This window comes from Schistocerca gregaria, chromosome 4 (assembly GCF_023897955.1).
Source record: "Schistocerca gregaria isolate iqSchGreg1 chromosome 4, iqSchGreg1.2, whole genome shotgun sequence".
NCBI lineage: Eukaryota > Metazoa > Arthropoda > Insecta > Orthoptera > Acrididae > Schistocerca > Schistocerca gregaria.
Genome location: NC_064923.1, coordinates 571,698,246 through 571,719,767, shown reverse-complemented (window position 1 = coordinate 571,719,767; position 21,522 = coordinate 571,698,246). Strand labels below are relative to the sequence as shown.

General features: G+C 38.1%; 1 protein-coding gene across 13 annotated transcripts in view; it reads right to left on the bottom strand.

The window, feature by feature from the left end:
- Nucleotides 1-21,522, bottom strand: part of LOC126365822 (uncharacterized) — a 182,930-nt gene that overhangs the window by 101,018 nt on the left and 60,390 nt on the right. For all 13 annotated transcript variants that reach the window (XM_050008432.1, XM_050008439.1, XM_050008433.1 and 10 more), the window contains 2 exons: nt 12,669-12,820; nt 1,418-8,063 (listed from right to left, as the gene is read on the bottom strand). In XM_050008432.1, coding sequence (XP_049864389.1) covers nt 1,418-8,063; nt 12,669-12,820 — 6,798 coding nt within the window. The remainder of the gene's footprint in view (nt 1-1,417; nt 8,064-12,668; nt 12,821-21,522) is intronic.

The window sequence follows — 21,522 nt, the reverse complement described above, 5'->3', positions numbered from 1 at the left end:
GAACCTGTCTCAGGTCTGTAAGGTGCTATATTGCTAATTTCCATTAACTGTACATCAAGGTTGGACGGTCCATTAACAACTGAGTACAGATTAATTGGTTCAGCCTGAACACTGTCTATTAATATATTGTTAACCAGGGTCCTGCTATCTTGCTGCACCCAAGTTAGAAAATTAACTACTGAAATTAGACTGAAAAACCCAAATACTGATTATGGTTCATTTTTCCTGCCTGTATCTTTTAGGAAAGATACTTTGAAATATTGGCATATTACTGTTTCTTCTTGTCTGACAGGCTGTCCAATAATGTACCTAGATTTCTCATAAATAGCTGAAAGTTTCCTAGTGGGGCTCTGTAGACTGTTGCAATTACCAGAGAAGTATCCTGCAGTAACAACTCATAAGCATATGGTTTAAGGTTCTGAATACACAAAAACGGTTTGTTTCAATATTTCTGTCCCTGTGTCCAACAACTAACTAACTAACTAACTAACTAACTAACAACAACTAACTCATTCTGTTAACTAACTAACTATACTTCCTGTAATCTCCATTTTGTTATTCTTATAATTTCTGTACAAGATATACTGTAATGACAGATGAACTGTCATACAATCTCCATGAAATACTAGTTCTTCATGCAACACGGTTTTGAGAGAACAACCTTGCCTTTCTTCAAAGATTTGCATTTACATTCCTCAAGAATCTCTATTACACTTTCATATGGGCTCTACTGCCCTGTTACAATCCTAGCATTAAATCAGATCAAATGAAACTATATGATTCCAGAGATCTTTTCAAGTCTCAAACATCTATGATGTATATATGCAAACTGATGCAACAAATGAAAATTTGTACCACATAGTTTCATTTGGTTACAGCACCTATGCCTGGGTTTCAGGAAGGATCCCAAATTTCATTTGATGCTGATGTGCTGTTCCAATACAGTTGGAGAGTATCTGCAATGCTGTTTGAGTTTAGTGGGAATACCAAGTGGGCTGCGATGTGAATGGGAATTTGGACTGAGGAGGGAGGTGTGATAGGGTAGTCAGTGAAGTTGTGCAAAGCTACTGTGCCAGCGTGGCACAATGTTCACTGCATCTGTTTATTGAGTAGGAGACCTGGGTTCGAATTACGGCCTTAGCACAAATTTTCATTCGTCACTTCGATCAGCATTTATACATCGAAAATATGTAACACTATTTCTTAATGTTTTCATTTTATGTAATTAATACTGATAATATTTCATATCTTTAATCCTTTCACTGTAGTAAATAAAAATGAAATGTATGTCATTGACTTCCTTCCACGACCCAGAGACTCCTCTCTGCGGTATGTGACTAATGTAATCTTATTCCTAACTAGTGACTGCTCTTTGGAGATGTGCTTCAAATGCCAGTAGCAAGAAAAATCAACTTACCTCCTAGCAAGAGCAGAATCTTGTGCAGAAGCAGATGAGCGGTTGAAGTTTGGTGGTTTCGTCACAAGCTTGGCTCGCATGATGACACGCTGGTTCGGCCCTGTGGGACCTTCAGTCCCCAATTTCACTGCTACACCCTGTATCATCTGTGAGGAGGAACCATGGCATGAACCAGGTGACGACTGTAAGGGAATGTAAAAGAGATGGCCTTCTTCATCATCTTCATCATCGTCGCCTCCCTCTGTCTGAGTGGAAATCTCCATGCTGCGCTGAGGTGGTTCTGGTTCGGGAGGCCCAGTATCTGGATCAGAGTCTAGATTCACCTGTACGGCTATCGATGTACTGGTCTTCTGACCAGGGACAAAGCTTTCATTTAATATGTCTACCTGGACACATGCTGACTTTTCAAGTTGCTGCTGAGATTTGTCTGACAGGGCAAGTGAAATAGTCCGCTCATCAGTCACAGACAATTGGCTAGAAGCATGAACATAAAGTTTTTCGGGATGAGGGTCTCTCACAAGTTGCCCTGTAGTGTTCCCTTCAAACACATTCGGTAAAGACTGGCATTCTTTGCTTGTTTCGTCCATTCCTGAGGCAGCGTCAGTCTTACAAGGAGCCAAGAAATCTCTCTGGCAGCTTGATTCCAAAACCGATTTGGACACTGGTCTATTTAAAATTTCTGTTTTATTCGGTTTGGGCGAATATGGTGCACAGCTTTCTTCCAATGGGAAATTTCTCACTTTGGTAGGAACATTCTCCTTCTCTGTTACTGAGGACTTCTCTGATGCCCCAGTACAAACAGGAGCAACTGAAGGTGGAGATTCAGCAATAAGTGTGTTCTGGACCAGTGAATTAGTGTCTGCTCTCTCTTCAGCACTGTAGTGAGACGAATTATTTAAATTCTGTGGTTCAGTCTCAGGTTGTTGAACTGGCGTGTCGCAGTGTTCAAAGTTCTTCTCTGTTACTTGTGATATGGAGCAAGACTCATTCTTATCACCGATGACACAATTCTCTACGCTTCTCTGCATATCCTCTTTATCAGCGGATATGATATTTTCGCTTACAGAGCCTTCTAGGGATACATTTTGTATTTCAAAACCAGTTTCATTAGCATCAGGACTGGGACATACCTTTCCTAATGCACTTTTTAGTGCTTCTCTTGCGACACCTAACCCACCTCCATCCAGAGACAATTCTTTTTCAGTTGATGACAATGGCAAATCTGTCCCACTTAATTTTTCTGCAACAGATGGCATTGTTGTAGTAATGTCAAATGCCTCGGTATTTATAGCTGGTGCTTCAGTGACATTTATATTTTCAACAATTAGCGCTGGTTTCTCTGGAATATTTCTTGTTTGTGGAAGTACTTTAGGTATTTCAGGGACATTAGGACTATTGACAGATATATTTGGAACATCTGAAACATTTTTATGTAACTCTCTTGAGCAGTCTGTTGGTGCAATACAGTCTGAAACAACACGACTGGAAACACTGTTTTCAGTTTTCTGTTCAGACCCCACAGTTTTCAGCTTTTCAACTTCAGACATATCGACCAGAGGTGCGCTCTGCTCACCAATCACATTCTGAGCCCCTGCATCTTTTGTTAACAGGAGGAGAGGGACATGAGTGGGGCTGAGAAGTATTTTGCTGGGGTGTTTGATAGACGGCACACTGGTACTGGTGGCAGGAAAGCTGTTGTCTCTCACTGTGCTTACATTGCTCGCCTGCACAGTACTGTGTTCTTCACTGTAGACTGGACATGCAAGGACTGGTGTCTTATCGGAGGGTGCCAAGTACAAACAAGTTGTGTGTGGATCTTTCTGAGTGGCCGTTCTTGCTGGGCTTAGTAGTATCTTCGTAGGTGCCCTCACCGGCGCTGTGCTGAATTGTCCACCAGCCAAACTGCTAGAAACGTTGACAACAGAAACATTGTTACCTTGCAATGCAGACACATGGCACTCTGAGGGATTCGCAACGCTTGGGATCAGTGCAACATATTCAGTAGGCTTTTGTGCTGGGAGAACCAACAATGTTACAGGTGAGTTGGGATCTGTGCCAGATCGTAACAATATGCCACTGACCTCTTTATTCAGTTGAGGTGTATGTTCCTTGGTAGCCGGTACTGGCTGATTAGATTCTTCAACTGTACGAGAGACTGTAGAGCTGACCGTACCGCTTACAGTTTTTGCACACCCGATCCCCGCTGCTTTATCCTGAGGTACCTCCGTATTCTCTGGAGATTTTCTAGGATCGACTTGTGGTACTGATTTGACAGGGGGCGGCATAGGCAGTGGTTGTACTGTGGCTGTAGGAGGTGATGGTATATCAGTTTCTCCCAGTTTTGTTAAATCCTCCTCAGATTTTGATGTAGTAGTGCTAGACGTTCTACTGTCACGAGTGTTTCTTCGGAAAGGTGTGCTAAGAGGAGGGAGCTCAGAATCTGATTCAAATGCGTACACACTACTTTCATTTTCGGGTGAAAAGGCATTTGCACTCGGTACAAGCTCTTTCCTCGCTTTAACTTTATGTGAGAACGACCTTCGCTGCTGGAATATGGACTTTTTTTCTGGAGATGGCTGGATTTTGTGTCCTGGACTCTTAATTGGGGTAGACACTTTACCTGCAATTTTGACTTTTTTGCTTTTGGCAAAGCTGGAGGGTTTTTCTGCCCTGTTTGCATTAGATGAATAAGTACCCACATTTTTTGTCTGGTTCAATATATTGTGATTGGCAGCAGAACCACTAGCAGTGACTGGTGTCACTTTCTCTTGCATTATGGGCTTACTTTTGTGGGTTTCGTATTCTTTTCTCGTTTCAGTGCTGCCCTTTTTTGAGACAGAGTCTTCTGCTGGCACTTTCTTTGTTGGAGGAGATTCCACCACTTCAACATTAATTATTTGTGATGCTGACGTGTTGAAAACAAAATTCAAGTTTGAAGGTGTCCTCTCACCAGGTGGTTCAACAGCTACTTTCTCAGGAAGAGGTGAAACTTTGTTCTGCACATTTAATTTATAGCTACCCTTTCCCGATGAAGTAGCTTGAACAGTTCCAGTAGTACTCCTATTGCCAACTTCCGTCTTGTATGAGTCCTGTTCCACTTTCGAGAATACTGAATCACACATTTTTGGTGTGTTATCTTCAACTTCACTGCAAGAATACTCACTGTCTATCACAAGTTTGTCATTGAAATAATCATCTTCATCAGCTGAAGAGGAGCACTTGCACACATTTGTTGTAAACACTGAACAATCTCTTTTGTGTTCAATGTTATCACTATAACTTTCATTGAGCCACTTCTCAATTCTCTCCGTAGACATGTTAACTTTGGTTTTACTCTTAGTATTCCTCATATCGTGAGGGATATCAAAATCTGGTAGTTCTGCTGGAGGTGCTGCCACCGGACGCTCTTCATTGAGCCTTATTTCCATTTCTTTGCCAGTTACGACATCTTTATTGATGACAGCATTACCATCAACAGATCTCTCAGCGCAATTACCTTTTGCAATATCTTCAAAAGTTTTAAACTGAGGCTTCAGTTTCCTGGAATCCATTTCACTTCCTTTTGGAGAAACCATTTTACTTTTTTCTTTTCTTTGATTCTCCTGAATTTCTGTGACCTGAAGCAAACTGTTATTCACACGATTGGGTACGTCCAGCTCACTCAGTCCTTGACAGCTGTATGGCACAGTAGGATAGCGTTGCTGAGGTGGTATTTCTGATTCTGGCGATGATAAAAAGCCTAACAGTTTCTGAATGTCTTTTACTGACTCCCTACTGGATGAAATGCTTAACATGCTCTGAGTTTCAGCCAGATTTTCTACACTTTTTGACAATACAGCATTCTTCTTATCAGCACTGCTCTCATTTTGAAACAATAAGCTCTCTCTCCCTTCACCATCTTTCTCTCTCGTAAATGCTGTGGATACATCCTTTTCGCTAGCACCGTTACTGTGGCATCCAGTTGGTATGCTGCAATTTCTATCAAGTACTGCAGAACCCCCCACGAACAAGTCTCCATGAGCTTTCTCTTGGATTTCAGGCACAGTTTTATGGACAGCAGTGTCCTCATCATTCTGAAATGATGAATCACTTGAAACAGACAACTTCCTTTCAAATGGTCTCTCCATGTTCAACATTCTCTCTGCAGCAGCTTTCTTACTGTTCATAGAAGTTGGTATAGCTGACATCATAATACCAGGTACACATTTCCTCTCCATTTCGTAGTCATCTGTCGATGAACTCGATAACATTTTAAATTGGATGTCATTTTGAGGATTACGTTTTGAGAAAAGGCCTGCCGCAGTTCCATTTGTGGCTGTCTTTAGGTATGGCACCTCCACTTGTGTGTTGACTGGAATACTAAAACCAAAAGATTTTGAAAGAATTGGAATGGGTTTTGGCACTCTTAAGTGTGGTCCAAAGACACTACTCGTAGGACTACTGTCAGGATGACGCAGAGAAGAAAATGTGCCTTGGGTCAGAATGTGCTTCCTTCCAAAAGCTGCACTTCCTGAGCTAAAGGAACAAAATTTATTTTCAATGTGAAAAGAGGCAGCTTTCCTTGAAGAAAACAACTCCTCCTTTGTATTTTGTTTTTCTTCCAACATTCCTCTCCTGAGTCTGTCCCCATCACTACGAACTGATTCAATCCGCTTTTCAGAAAACAACCATGAATTTGTTCTGATACTAGAATGTCTCTTTTCCACAATAGCAAAACTATTAACAAACTTTTGAGTATCTTTTTGTGATCCGGAAGATCTTCGTCTCTTGCCTGACACCCCCTCCTGTTTTGGGCTGTCTGCATCCTCGGACTCTGTGTCCGATTCTTTGAGTGAGACCAGACTCAACCTTCTTTGAATTTCCATTTCAGATTCAGTCCAAGAGGAACTGGACCTCCGGCTCGACTCTATCTTTGACATTTTTTTCTGTGACTCTGTTTCTGGAGTAGGGGAGCAAGGTAATTCACTTGTGTTGTGAGTTTTATCAATATTACACACCTTTTTCTTGGGTGATGCCTTTAAAACATCTTTCGACCTGCTATGTTTCTTCACTATTTCTTTATCAACAGCTGTTTTTTTTTGAAAGATTTTTTTGCTTGTGTCCTTGAGATCATTTGAACATTTCTTTTCATTCCCTTCTAGAACACATTTACTTTCTTCCTTGCCTAAATTATCTTTTTCTTTAGTCTTTTGTTCACTAGATAACACAACTGGACTGGCAGTATCACATTTCGCATCATTCAGTTCTTTATTTTTTGAAAAAAGTGTCTCACTATCAACAGGATTTCTGCTGTTCTTCTCAGTTGTATTTTCTTTTGTTTCATTAGAAACTGTGTTAGCACACATTTCCTCAATTAGAAGTTTTTTTTTATTGCCTCCAGAGTCGTCGTCCGCTTCAGAGGCCTCAGCACACTGTTCACTACTCTGACCTTTCTTATTTGACTTCATCTGACCACTTGTAACTGGCGTGCCTGTGCTCCCAGATAACACAGGTTTCTTCCTTGTGTTTTCTTTAGTAACAGTGGGCTGAGGCTTGCCTTCCTCATTTTTTGTATTCTCTTCGTTTTTTGGTCTTCTTGCATCTTTTGTCACCTGTTTCATATCATTGCTCTTCTTTACCTTTTTAGATAAATCCACTACATTCCTTGCACGAGTTTCCTGCACTTTATCCAACTTTAATTTTGAAGACTTTTGAGCAGAATCAAATGTTTTCCTCGGTTCTCGTGAATTGGAAGATGTGATTTTCGAACTATGTTCTTTGCTTTTCTTAGATACATTTTTATCCTTTTCTGTTACAACAGCTTCTATTTTACTTTTTACATCCACTTTGTTTGCCTTCCCTGTAGAAGAATTTTGGGTATCTTTATTTGAAATATTTAGTGCCTTAACTGCAGCATTTTTTAAAGCTATTTTACCCAATGGTTCTTCATCAGAGTCACTAAATTTATCATCCAGAGCACTTTCGAGAGCTCTAGGCTTACGTAGTGCTCTACTGGGTGAGGAAGGAGATGAATCCTTATTTCTAAGATTTTTAGAAGCAGCTGACTCAGAGGCAGTACTCTCGGATGATTCAGAAATGGTAGATACAGGATCTTTCATGGGTGCTCGTAGGCTTCGACGAGGAACTTGAGGTTGTTTCATGCCACCGTCGTCACCTTCCTGTTCTTTAGGTGTACGCTTTTCTTTAGTTGTGATCTGTGTTTTGATACTCGATGAAGTCTCACATTTCTTTTTTTCCTGAATTGCTTGTAATTTTACTTTTGCCTTCAATCCAGGTGAAGGAACCACTTCTTTTGATTCTTTTGAAGAATCTGTGGGAACTTTGGCATCAGTTTTATTTTTTACACTACACTTACTTCCTTGCTTCTCATTTTCAACTTTCCGTCTTGCTAGAAGCTTTCGTCTTTCTTCTGGAACTTTTTCCTTTCCCAGTGTTTCCTCTTTCTTCATGGCCAACTTTGGTTTTGCACTAGGAGTTTTTACCTTCTTTGTATCCTTTCCCTTGAGATTCTCGTCATCTGCACCTTTCTTTTCTGTCTTGTTGGGAGCCTCCACTTTCGTTTGTCTAGAACGTAAAGGTGAACTGCTCTTACTGATAGTCTTTAGGGTCTTCACAGCTTTTGCCTTTATTTCATTTTCTTGTTGCTCTGGGAAAAAAGAAAAAATATATTTATAGTAGTAAAGTAATTGTGACTATTGCAGAATAGTAAAGCCATTGTGATTTATCTTCAAAACAAATATTTCTACATCACATTCATTTTAAAATGATAAGGAACAATCCTCTGCTAATAAATTGTGGATTCAATGGAAGAAAACTGAATAGTATTATGTGAAACTGCAATCAGAAAGAGGGTAAGGAAGATCAGAGTTTAATATCTCGGCAATGGTGAGGTAATTAGTGACAGAGCTCGAGCTGGGACAGAAAAAGGATGACAAATGACACTGGCACCATTTCTAAATTCAAGTATTGCATCTGGTTGTACTGATGGTGTGAAAGACAGCAGGAGTTTTGATACTGAAAATCCTAGAGTGCTTTCCACTATTCTGAAACTGACTGAGGGAAATATTAATCTGATGATCCTTTCACCTCGAGGAAGTATAATGGCATCAGTGATAACCATTTGAATTTATCCTGATGCACACATTAAGTAATAGTTGTAAACAGTATTCTCCAACTTGCAATACAGGGTTGATTTATTTATTTATTATCATTGCCTCCATTCAAGGTACAGAACTACTCTTATGATACTCGATCCAGTTACCATATTTACTCGATTTTTAGACAAGATTTTTGCCCAAACTCATAATTTAAAAAACAGAAGGCCGTCTTATATCTACAGATCAAACTACTGCCGCAGATGTTAACAGGTTCACATCATTTAATAGGTTATATAGGGATCATCTTTCATTTATGGATTAAGCTTTGGATATTGGGGCCACCTGCTGATTCATTTTGAAGAATTCAGAAGGGCAGGGCTGGACATACAATACTTGCTTTTGAACACATTCAAGATTTCCCAATATGTCATTTGAACAACCAAGTGACATTTGACTCGCAAGGCACCAGTGCAAGGGATATGCGAGAAACAACGAAGTAGCCACTACAACAATCTATTGCCCTGCTTAAAATTTGATATTTTGTGGAAGACACGAAGAAATAGCACTAAATTCTATCACCTTACAAACTGTTGTTGTATTTGAACAAAGAAGCAATGAAAGCTCTCATACATGTATGGATACCATACACAGATACTACGCTGCTTTTTAAGTGAAGGTAACTTTCAAAAGTGGAAATGTTGTCCTTCAAAAAACATTATTTGATTCTGAACCCGAATCAATATTTTATTTGATTATGAGAGACTGTAACAATTTACGAAGTGGGTTACAAATGAGAAATTTGATTGCTGTTCACATTTTAGAATACTGAGTAAAAACATTACCAGCTTTTAATCACCTTTAGAACATGATGGTAACATCCAGGTGAAATAACAAGGAAAATTAACTGCAATTTGCCTGAATCCTTTTGTAGTCGAATTTGAATTTAAAATTGGGAAGTACTCCACAATAATATTCATTTCTGCAGGAGATGGTTAAAGTCTAGATAGGGGCCCAGGACATACTTATGTGTTATGTGCTGAAAGTTTGTCAACATTCACCAACACATACAGTACAATGGGAACAAAATGGGGAGTGTCAGCTGTTAGTTCTACACAGCCAATGAGAGAGCAGCAGGCAGAGGATACGCTTAGATAAGAACAGCTGAGTTCTCAGGTTCCATGGTGACCACAACTTCAGAATCACAAGTTAACCTAAACCATTTCTTTTTGTTTATTTTATTTCTCCTTGTTTTATCAAAATGAAGAGAACTAATCGATGGCATAAATTTAGACTAGGTATAATGTTAACTTTTTAAGCAGATATTTATGTCAATAAAAATTTGTAACTTTAATTAGTCAAAATATGTTAAAAATAACGTTTTCTCAAGAAGCCTCTTGGAAAAAAAGGGGTTGCTTAAACTCAGGTAAATATAGTTAAGTTATTTTTAATTAATGTGTGACTCTGTACTGTAGTTGTCAGTCAAGCTATGCAGAGATATAAATTTTTTGGTAATGTATGGAATTCTCATAACGAAATATAATTGTTTAATTTATGGTATTTTGTTTCTATACAGGATTTACTATAGGACTGTTCTCAACCAAAAACAATAAATTCCTTCACACAAAACCTCATATTTCTACAGTGTTCCTAATATTATGAAGTTTAAAATATGTCCTAGGATATGACATTATAGTATATTGGTATCACAGTCTCATGCAGAGCTGTCTGATTTATTATGTCACTGTTCAAACAAGACATGTTGTATCACAATCTCCACTTTATCCACTAGGCCTTTGGCCTGTCCGCACTTCCCATTCACATAGGTTTGCAAGACAACATTGAGAAGCACTCAGCTCTCAAAACTGAATAGTCTCTTGTAAGAAGTGTATGAAAGAATACCTCCTTAAATCCTGGACCCTCGCCACAAACACCAGCTTTTCTAAACTTCGCATGTGGGAACTCTCCCTGCAATATATCCTGTGTTTCCATAAACGTCCTGGCCTCAACCTTCGTTACTCGTTGTCCTTCACCTACCTATCCCCTTCTCTGTTCCCATTCCAGCACTATGCGTTTGTCTATTGCACCAGTCTTTTTACTTCTTTTCGCCCCCCCCCCCCCCCTTTTCCGCCTTCCGACTACACCTAACTGCCCTATCCTCTCCCCATCTTGTTCCTGATGTTCCCAGAGGCAGCATTTTACTGTGCACCACCCCTACACTGCTATCCCTTTCCCCTTCCTGCCCCAGACTCCTCCTTACCCCCACTGCTCAGATTGCTTCTCCTATCACATGCTGCTGCTTGCAACCAGACTGTGGTCATGTGTGTGCTAGTTCTATTTCCACTATATGGTGAGTAGCAGCTAACCTTTTCATAATATTAATTATTTACCAGATAGGATCAGCAACACTACAAAATTGTTTTCAGATGATGCTCTTGTCAGGGAAGTATTGTCAATGGATGATTGTAAATAATGCAGAAAGCCTTGGGACAAAACTTCAACAGCTCATTTTTAATTCAAGACAATATCTATAACAAACAGAGAAAAATCTGCCAAAATTCCACTACAAAATAGATGGTGAACCTCTGGAGCACACAATATGCGAGCAATATGAAATGGAACATGCAGTATTATTGAAGGTGAATGGAGATGTCAGATATGTTGCAAGGGTTTCGAGAAAGCACAGTAATCTGTACCTGAAACTTCATACAAGCCACTACTGTGACCAGTTCTAGAATACTCCTCCAATGTTTAAAAGTTGCCATCAAATAGGTATCACAGCAGAAAATGAAATCACACACACACACACACACACACACACACACACACATACACACTGCTAGGATCATAACAGAACAGTGTAGCCCAAACGTCAGAGTAGCAGAACTGTATTAGTAGAGATAGTGTGACCATTATGTTGCCACCATCACATATCTCATGTAGGAGTCATGACATTAAGAGGAGAGAGACTAGGATGTGTACAGGTACATACAGACAATCATTCTTCCCCTCCCTTAAAACGCGAATGGAATAGGATAGAAAAATCACTAATGTTAGTACAAAGCACCCTTTGGCATGCCCTGTACAGTGGATTGTGGAGTATGTACAAATATGTAAAAGTAATTAAAGCCTCTTTTGAGTGAGTACAGAGATTTCAACAGTGCAGGAACAGTTAGGAACACAAATGCGTTACTACTGATATATAATTATTATTGAAATATTAATTCTTATCTGCCACATACTGACATGATCCTTTATTACTCCAAAAATTTTACGTAGTGTTTTACTCTCACATATACTAGGTCTCTCATCTTTCTTTGGCAGTGTTTGGGTTTCACATGTGTATGTTACAACTAGTTTTATAACTGATTTGCTGCTAAATATAACACTTTTCCTACAGATATTTCTGCTCTTTAAGATATCTAACAAAGCGTAATATATACGCATTCTGATTTCAAATTTTGATTTAATCTGTTAAATTATTTGCTATACCGAAGATAGCTCTAAGATAACTAAATTCATTGACTTGTTTAAATGGAGCAATTTATACATGCAAGATTCAAATGATCATTATCTTTGGGAGCACAGATCAGCAAAAAAAAATTGTTTTCTGGTATTAATTGCAAATCAGTTCCTCTGAGGACTTTAGTCAACTGCTATGCAAGGTCATGTAAATCAATATTGGAATTTTTTAAAATTTTGTGCTCAGTTTTCTGATGAGTTGGATCCTTTTTTAATTGCTAGAATGGATAAATATGCGGATAGACCACATATTAAATCCATCTGCAATGAGAATTTTAATTTTGATCCTAAAAATGGCATCTTCTATGCATATTTGGGTTATGTTTGTAAGTTTCTATGGGATTCCAAATTCTCTCATGGTTGTCCAGGGCTAATTTCTCTTAACTAGAAGATGCTCGAGACATTTTAAGAAGGTTTAAAGTGTGCGGTGATACAGTGTGTATAATTAAATTTATTTTTTTCCAGGCAGAACAAATGTGGCTCCATATTAAAACTTTTGTATTACAACTGCACCATTCAACAACTCAAATGTCACAAACAATTGAGAGAAACATGGTATCTCCGATCAAATGTTTGGAAAAAGCAGTACAAAATTATTTGAGTATACCTAAGTCTGTCTGAAAGTGGCTACTTACCAATTCTCCTTGAATTTGGCAGCTCTGGAAAACTATCTATTGAGAGAGAATCCTCATCTACTTCCTGATCTGGTGTGGCTAATTTCTTTCCCAATAATTCCATGTATATAGCAGCTGCTTCCTTTGTCTTGCGAGTTGGTCGAACAGAAACTCTGCAAAAATGCAAATTTAACAGTATGTACAGAATGGTTTTTGTATCTGTAAAATGCAAGTGTGTCGGCAAAATGCAAATAACATTCAGATAAAAGCACCAATAAAAGTTTTTGTTTTTCCTTTCTGGAAATTACAAACGTAAAAATGCTATGAGCTACACTTTATTACAGATACACTAATGCTATGAGCTACACTTTATTACAGATACACTGTGTAATGTAGAAGAATTTCTGAGCGATGTCTGGATATTCATTTCTTTTTAAATGTAATTAAAGAGATTTTTGTGACATCATGATTTTATGAAATAATTACAAAGCATGTATTTTTATGTTTCATTTAGACTCATCAGACATCGGAGCACTATGGCTGAATGTACTTTGCTGGAGAGGATAATCGCTGTGCCGATCACAGCAACATCTGTACCCGAGAACCAGCGATTGTGAAAAGGTAGCGCCACTTTCTTCTGATTATCTACGTCCATTATTTTTAACAGTAAAGAAAAAAGGTATACATTTCTGTTCTGTTCATGTCGGGCTATGATTTTATGAAATAATTAGAAAGCGTGTATTTTTATGTTTCATTTAGACTCATCAGACATCGGAGCACTATGGCTGAATGTACTTTGCTGGAGAGGACAATTGCTGTGCCGATCAGAGCAACTGTAGCCGAGAAGCAGCGATTGTGAAAAGATAGCGCCACTTTCTTCTGATTACCTACGTCCATTATTTTTAACTGTAAAGAAAAAAGGTATACATTTCTGTTCTGTTCATGTCGGGCTATGTTGGCATATACATTGCTGACCTACAGTGATGAAAACTAAATCATTTACTGAAGCGGTCCTGTCACCGTCCCCACAAATGCCGCCATAAGCCTTGTTTCACTTGAGCATCAGCTGATGTAAACGCATATCATTTCTTCTGTATGTATTTTAGATTAGATAGTTGCATTTCAGCATGATTTCACTTTGTATGCAAGTTCCTTTCAGGAATATTTTATAATTGGTGTCCCGATAGTTTTTGCATTTGGAAGACATAAGATAACCACAACAAGAGGCTAGAAGAGACTCATACCACAGGCACAGTTATTGCAGAGCATCCAGAAAAAACACTCAGGTCTTATGGAGTGCACCGAACTGAGAGGCCACTAGAAGAAAAAAAAAAGAAGGTCCAAGATCAAGAATGTTCTTTCAGGGAGGAATTGGTACAGGAAAATCAGATATATAATAGTGCGTCTCAAGTGAAACCAGTAAGGGTACTTTGACTTATAAAGTACCACTTACTGGGTGGGGAGGATTTTGGACTCAGGAGGTGAGAGTTAAAAATCAATTTTTTTAAAAAAAATAAAATAAAAAATTGATTTGTCTGGTATTACCAGTATATGAAATTAAAATGGTGTGTATAACTGGATACAGGGGTAAACTTGTACTCAAAGTTATTTAGTAATCCAAAATATGAATGTACCATTACTATTAGGATTAGACTGATTGGGAAAATATTATGCTATACTGAACTACAAACAGTTTGATTGCCTGATCCTAACTCTGGAGCAAGTATTTATTTAAGGGAAACCAATATTTTATCAAAAGTACCACAGAAAATAGTGAAATGAATGTAAGTATTAATTTAGTAGAAGAGATAGGAAATAATGAAGAACTGGGCATCATCCGTAATTAGGATATGGATGCACAGGAAGCTATTATGTAAAGGATGAGAGAGAGTGATAATCTGTCTGCAAAGGAAAAAATGAATTATTTAATTTTCTATATCATCAAAAATTATTTTCAGAAAAATCAGGCGTGATGAGGATACAAATTTCAACATAAAATAAGGAATAACTGCTCTGTTTTTAAAATATTATAGAAAGCCGCAAATATAAAGTTCAGTACTACTATTAAGAATGAAACTAAAGGAAACAATGAAAAATGGAAATTATACTTTGTTGGTGAAGTGTTAAGATTGTGCGACACTGCCTGAAAAGTTTATTTGAAAACCCATGACCCTCTCTTACTGGGCAGAGTTTAATGAAGTGAAGTGTTTCATTTAATTATGAAAAGAAGTTGTCAAAGACAATACACTGAAGTGACAAATGTCATGGGATAGCGATATGCACGTGAAAAGTACGATGCCCACAGTAAAGAGTTAAAGTAATTTCATTATGTTGTCAGAAAACATGTTTAATTTATTTAATTATGAATATTTTCTTTTATGGTAAATAATGGACTCGTTTAAAATGTTCCACACACACAGGCACACACAAATTTCAAGCTTTCGCAACCCACGGTTGCACGGTTGCTTCATCAGGAAAGAGAGAAGGAGAGGGAAAGACGAAAGGATGTGAGTTTCAAGGGAGAGGGTAATAAGTCATTCCAATCCCGGGAGCGGAAAGACTTACCTTGGGGAGAAAAAGGGACAGGTATACACTCGCGCACACACACATATCCATCCGCACATATACAGACACTAGCAGACACCTGTTTGTAGAAGATAAAATTGTTCAAGCAGAAGGCAAATTTGAACAAAAGACTGGAATCACTGCTGAAAAAATAGATGTAAATAAGCAAATAAGCAAAGATGAAGTCAAGAGCTTAGAAAATAGTATTAGTGACATCACTAAAAAAACTTTAAAGTGTTAGTAGCAATATGGTCACCAATAGTTTGGCGAACAATATTGGCACTATGTGGTGCAACATTCCAGTAAAAACTTTTCATGGACTAACCATTATTGTATGGAGGGAATGGCTTTTGCAGAGTTTGAGGAGAGGTTCTTAAGCAAATTCTTGTCAGAGACAGAACAAGCTAGAATAAAAAGCGAATTCTTGAATGGACCTGGTTATAAACATGAGTTTGGTAGCATGAAGCAATTTTGCAAAGATCAGTTAAGGAAACTCACTCACCTAAGCAAACCTTTTGATGAACTCACTCAAATCGATGCACTAAAAAGAAGGCTACCATATGAATTACAGTGGGAGTTAGCTTATGGACCGGATGACACAATAGATCAGTTTTTGAAACATGTAGACAAACTAGACAGAATTATTGAGAAAACGGGGAAACCACCACACCATAATCGAAACCATTTTTGAAAGACAGGACATACAAATTGGGGAAACACACAACACGATAAAAAGAAACCCATAATTTTGGAAGTAATGATTCTCATCAGAGAAATCACCAGCACAACTTCAAGGGATCACAACGAAACAATTTCCATTACAAGGATCAATATGGAAATAATCATAATCAATTTGGTAACAGACACTTCGGAAATAAACCAAAGGAGTGGCATTGTCATAATGGTATGGGGAGAAATGAACAGGAGTTAAAAAACTGAATAGGGCTCCATTGGCGGTCCGCAAGGTAGGAGCTACTTTTTACACAAATGAAAGGGCCAACCCCAACTGTCAAATTACTATTTTAAAGAGAAGTGTTACCCCATTAATGTGATATCTGTGACAAATAATATATGTCATACAAATAAAACAGAAACAAAATTTAAGTTATTTAAAGACACTGACTGCTTAGAGAACTGTGAAGAAGAATTAAACTTAGATTCATTCTATGAGTGGTCTGAGAGGGACACCTTGCTGGAAGATAGTTGTTCAAATGATCAAAGTGTGTTAGGAATCAGAGAACTTATGGAAGAGATTGGTGGGCTAGGAATGAAAATTGCACCTAGTAAAGATGATTTAAATGTGTATCTGCATAATGAAGGTAAGGGTGCAGAGGATCAAGAGGATAATTTTTGTGATGTTGATTGGGAAGAAAAGGAGATTGAGGATAGTAGTGAAGAAAGATGTTTTATTGGTGGAAGTGAGGAGTTGGTATCTTTAGCGATTACTAATATAAAAGAGGATAGTAAGGAAGTTAGTGAGGTACACGTGAACACAGTTGACAATTTGAATGACAAGGATGCCAGAATTTTAGTCAATGAGCTATTTGATCTTAATATATGTAAGAAAAACGATGAGAGGGAATTGACAGCAGGTAATCTTAACAGCATTAGGGGAGTAGATGATGAAATGTCAGAAAGTGAGCAATTTTGTTTAACTTATGGGTTAACAGTAGTGCCATTAAGAATGATGAAAATTTTGAAAAGGTAACACTTGATATAAGTGAAACTTTTTATCCAGAATGGTGGTACCACATTGCACAAATGTTAAGAGAGAAATATAAAGAAGACACACACAATAGCACAAATGAATGTAGTTGGATTAATGAAATACTCAGGAATAGTAATCAGACCATAGAAAATGCAATTATGAGTAATGGCAGCATATAACTCTGGTAGTAATGATACAGGTAAGGACACTAGAAAGGAATATGGATTTAGTGAAATTGAAGATGACTTATTACATGAGAATATTAATAAAAATTTCAACTTTGATGTAACCAGTCCGTTTATTGATGTACAGATAGGATCATGGAAGGAAAGTGTTTAGTGGACACAGGAGGTCAAGTATCTGGGATATCAGAATCATTAAGTAAAAAACTGAAAAATAATAAGGATTATGTTGAGTTACCTGTGGAAGGAATTAAGAGTAAGAGGTGCTACTGGGAGGCACAGTTAATCAGGAGTCAGGCTTTTATTACTTTTGAGATTGAAGGAGTATCGTGGTCACATGGGTGTCTTGTTATTCCGGATCTCACAGAGGATTTTATCCTAGGCATGTCTTGGATAACAAAAGTAAATGTAGCATTTGATTTGGTTTGACAGAAATTAATGATAACTGTACCAAGTGGTGAAGTAATTGCTACGAAACTTCTTACATCAAATGTGTCATGTATGAATAAGACTGTGAACAGCACTGAATTTACAAAAGAAGGTAAGTACATTGAAGGCCATGTCAAAGATTTTGATACAGATGAGATAGAGTTTGAAAACTTAGTTAATGAAAAGTAGCCGAAGCTAGAGAAATAACTGAGAACCAAAAACAAGAGTTGAAATTATTTTTGTGGGAAGAATTAAGAATGTTATTTATTAAATAAACTATGTATACATTTTTTTTTGTATAAATTAGTTCATAGAAATTCGTCAAAAAGAGTTAAACCTGACTAAAATCACTAGGACTAGTAAAAAATAAACAAAAAGAATGTTCTCAGCAACCCCTACTTTTACAAAATGTCACTCTGAATAACTTTCATCATTGTCATGATCGATTTTACAACCACCGACACAAAAATAGTGGCAGTGTTGTAGGCATAAATATTGGCTGCATCCTTTGCATGTATATTTGGTGAGTCTTGTCATTTTATTTTCATTGTCCAAAAAAGGGGGTAGGACGTCAAACGGGCCAACTTGGAGCAGGAGAGGCACCACAGGACTTTTTAATTTCCGCTGTCTATACTTTTACAAGTAAATTCATAAAACTCTGTCAGCATGACCAGGAAGGATTCACGATTCACACTCGTAGCAGCGGAAGTTCAAAAACATAACCAAATATTTTTTTTACATGTGAAATTTCATCATTTTTTCACTATCGGCTGCATTTGTTGCTATAGGTACACTTTTCTTCATAAGTAAGAGAGAGTGTTCGATGAATCTTCCACAGCATAAAAACCATACTTACAGGTGTCTGAAACTCTTGAATCTATTAAATTTATGAAAAAATGAATGAGCTGTTATGTTTTAAACTTCATGTTAAGAAAAAATCAAATTTTGTAGTTAATTATCTCAATTTTTACCACAGTTTTTAATAGATTTGGAAAATTCTAGAGTTTCATACACCTGTAAGTATGGTTTGTATGCTGTGCAAAATTCATTAAAGAATCTCTCTTACTTGTGAAGAAAAATGTACCTATAGCAACAAATGCAACCAATGCAAAAATGATGCAATTTCATATCTGAAAAAAAAAATATTTTTTTATGTTTTAGCACTTCCACTGCTATGAGTGTGAATCCTGAATCCTTCCTGGTCATGCTGATGAAGTTTTATGAATTTATTTGTAAAAGTATAGACAGTAGAAAATAAAATGTCCTGTGGTGCCTCTCCTGCTTCAAGTCCTACCCCCCTTAAATAGCTTCTGGGCTGGGGACAAGTATAATCCCATAAGGGAAAGTGTAAAAAAGTTCGTGTTAAAGTGGATGACAAATCTGTTATACTTAAACAACAAAATCGAGCCAGAGCAAATTGTTATGGGTTTGGAAGGCAAACTACCTACGCACTGGAGGAACAAACTTATTTCAGCACCGAGGGATGATGTACATAAGTTTATTAGTCATTTGGAGAGGGTTGAGAAGTTATTGCATGAGGAGGAACATACAAATCGTAATGTCAGACCACCAAATGATGCAGGACCGCGACATAATGTAAACATTAACAGAATTGACATGTTCCATGGAAATGGCAGGGGCAGAGGTGCCGGGACATGGTGCTATCCTGCAAATGATAGCCGAAGTAATGGGGAGCAGGTGCACGATTATCAATCGTTTTCTCCAGTGTGAGAGAATGATGTTGCGCAAAGGCAGCAGCACCGATGTGTAAACGTAAGAAAGGATACCGAATTACAGAATCCATCAAACTAAACGCTGTCTGTGAAAGGGCTAGCATTTACCAGACGGGAAGTAGTAGTTTGAGCCCACTAGCAAAACCTTTTTTATGTGTTTATAGTAACCAGACAGGGACTGTAAGGGAGGTACAGGAGAAAGTAGCAGCAACAGACGAAACGAGCTATGTAAAAATCTGTACGTTTAATGGCGGTTTAGAGGATTTTTTGGTAAGCACTGTATTGCAGACGAGACGGATGGTGTATTAGTGGAAGATGTGACAGAATCTGATTGCAAGAAAGTGGGTAGCAACCAAGTTACAGTCGAGTCATGTTCTGAGGAAGGAGAAAGTATGGAGGCTGCAGAATTACAGGAAATTAGTGATGCCAGTGTGGAGGAAATATTAGTGTCTATAAATGACGGCATTTGTGAGGCTATTAGGGAGAAGCAGGAGGATGGTGACCAAAATGGGGGTCAACCAGTTAATAGTGGAGAAAGGGAAGAGAGAGAGAGGCTATAATGGAGAATAGTGAAGTACCAGAAGGGAGTTTTGAGTTACCACTAGTGGATAGAATACTTAGTATGGGGGAGAAAAGTGGTGAAAGTGATTCTGCAAAAATCTGTGTAATTTCCGGAAACAGGCACGGTTTCGATAGAAGAGAGGTTGTGAACGAGTTGTTGGAGGAGTGTGCTGATACTAGTAAGGAAAGGAAAATATTGAGTCAACCAATAATTAGTCTGCAGGTGTGCGATGAATAGATACAGTGTTTAGCAGATTCAGGTAGTGATTAATGTGCTGTGAGTAAAGGTTGGTTAGAATCATTGCAAAAAAGGGACTGATCTTGTAATTATGTCAGTATTGGGGGTACAGGTTATTGTAGGTACTGGAAAAGTGAAAAAAACCTGTTGAGACATGAAGTTCTGTTGCCAGTGAAAATGAATGGGGTGGGAATACTTCATAACTTCCTTATAATTCCTGATCTGTGTATAAAAATCTTGATTGGTGTAGATTTCTTTAACCATTACAAAGTGAGGTTAAATTTTTAAAAAAGTGTGATAATTTTTGAAATAAATGGGAAAGATGCGGTGATACCATTTTTTGGAAAAGTCTATGTGATCAATGAAGAAGTAGCCAGTATACCAGTTAGGTATTGTAGAAGGACAGAGGATTTGGGGGACTACAACGAGTATGGAGATGATGTGGGGCTGGACCCTGAGGAAATGAGGGTGGTACAAGAAAAAATAGAACAAGAAGTGAAAGAGGCGAGGGTAATCCTACCACAATATACTGCACAAGATTCCATAAACAACATTTCAGTTGGCTAAGAAACGAGAAAGATAACAACCAGTACAATACACAAGGTACAAAATGGCAAAGCATTGGTGGAACTGTCATCTGGACTCAGGTGATTCATGTGGAAAGGTTTCAGACATGATTATGGCCGCATGAGAGGACTTAACAGATTTTGAATGTGAGATGGTAGTTGGAGCTAGACACATGGGACATTCCATTTCAGAAATTGTTAGGGAATTCAATATTCCGAGATCCACAGTGTCAATAATGTGCCAGGAAAACCAAATTTCAGGCATTAACTCTGACCATGGACAATGCAGTGGCTGACGGCCTTCACTACTTGACCGGGAGCAGCGGCGTTTGCTTAGAGTCATCAGTGCTAACAGACAAGCAACACTGCATGAAATAACCACAGAAATCAATGTTGGACATATGATGAGAATACCCATTACGACAATGCAGCAAAATTTGGTATTAATAAGGTGTGGCAGCATATGACCAACTGAAGTGCCTTTGCTAACAGCATGACTCTGCCTGCTGCACCTCTCTTGAGCTCAAGACATTATTGATAAGACCCTAGACAACTAGAAAACTGTGGATTGGTCAGACAAGTCCGGATTTCAGTTGGAAGGAGCTGATGGTAAGGTTCAAGTGTGGTGCAGACCCCACGCTGCCATGGACCCAACTTGTCAACAAGGCACTGCATAAGTTGGTGGTGGCTGTATAATGGTGTGGGCTGCATTTACATGGTATGGATTGTGTACTGTGGTCCAACTGAACCTGTTATTGACTGGAAATGGCTACTTGGAGACCATCTGCAGCCGTTCATGGAATTCATATTCCCAAACAAGATAGAATTTTTATGGATGACAATGCACCATGCTATCGGACCACAACTGTTTGTGATTGGTTTGAAGAAAATTC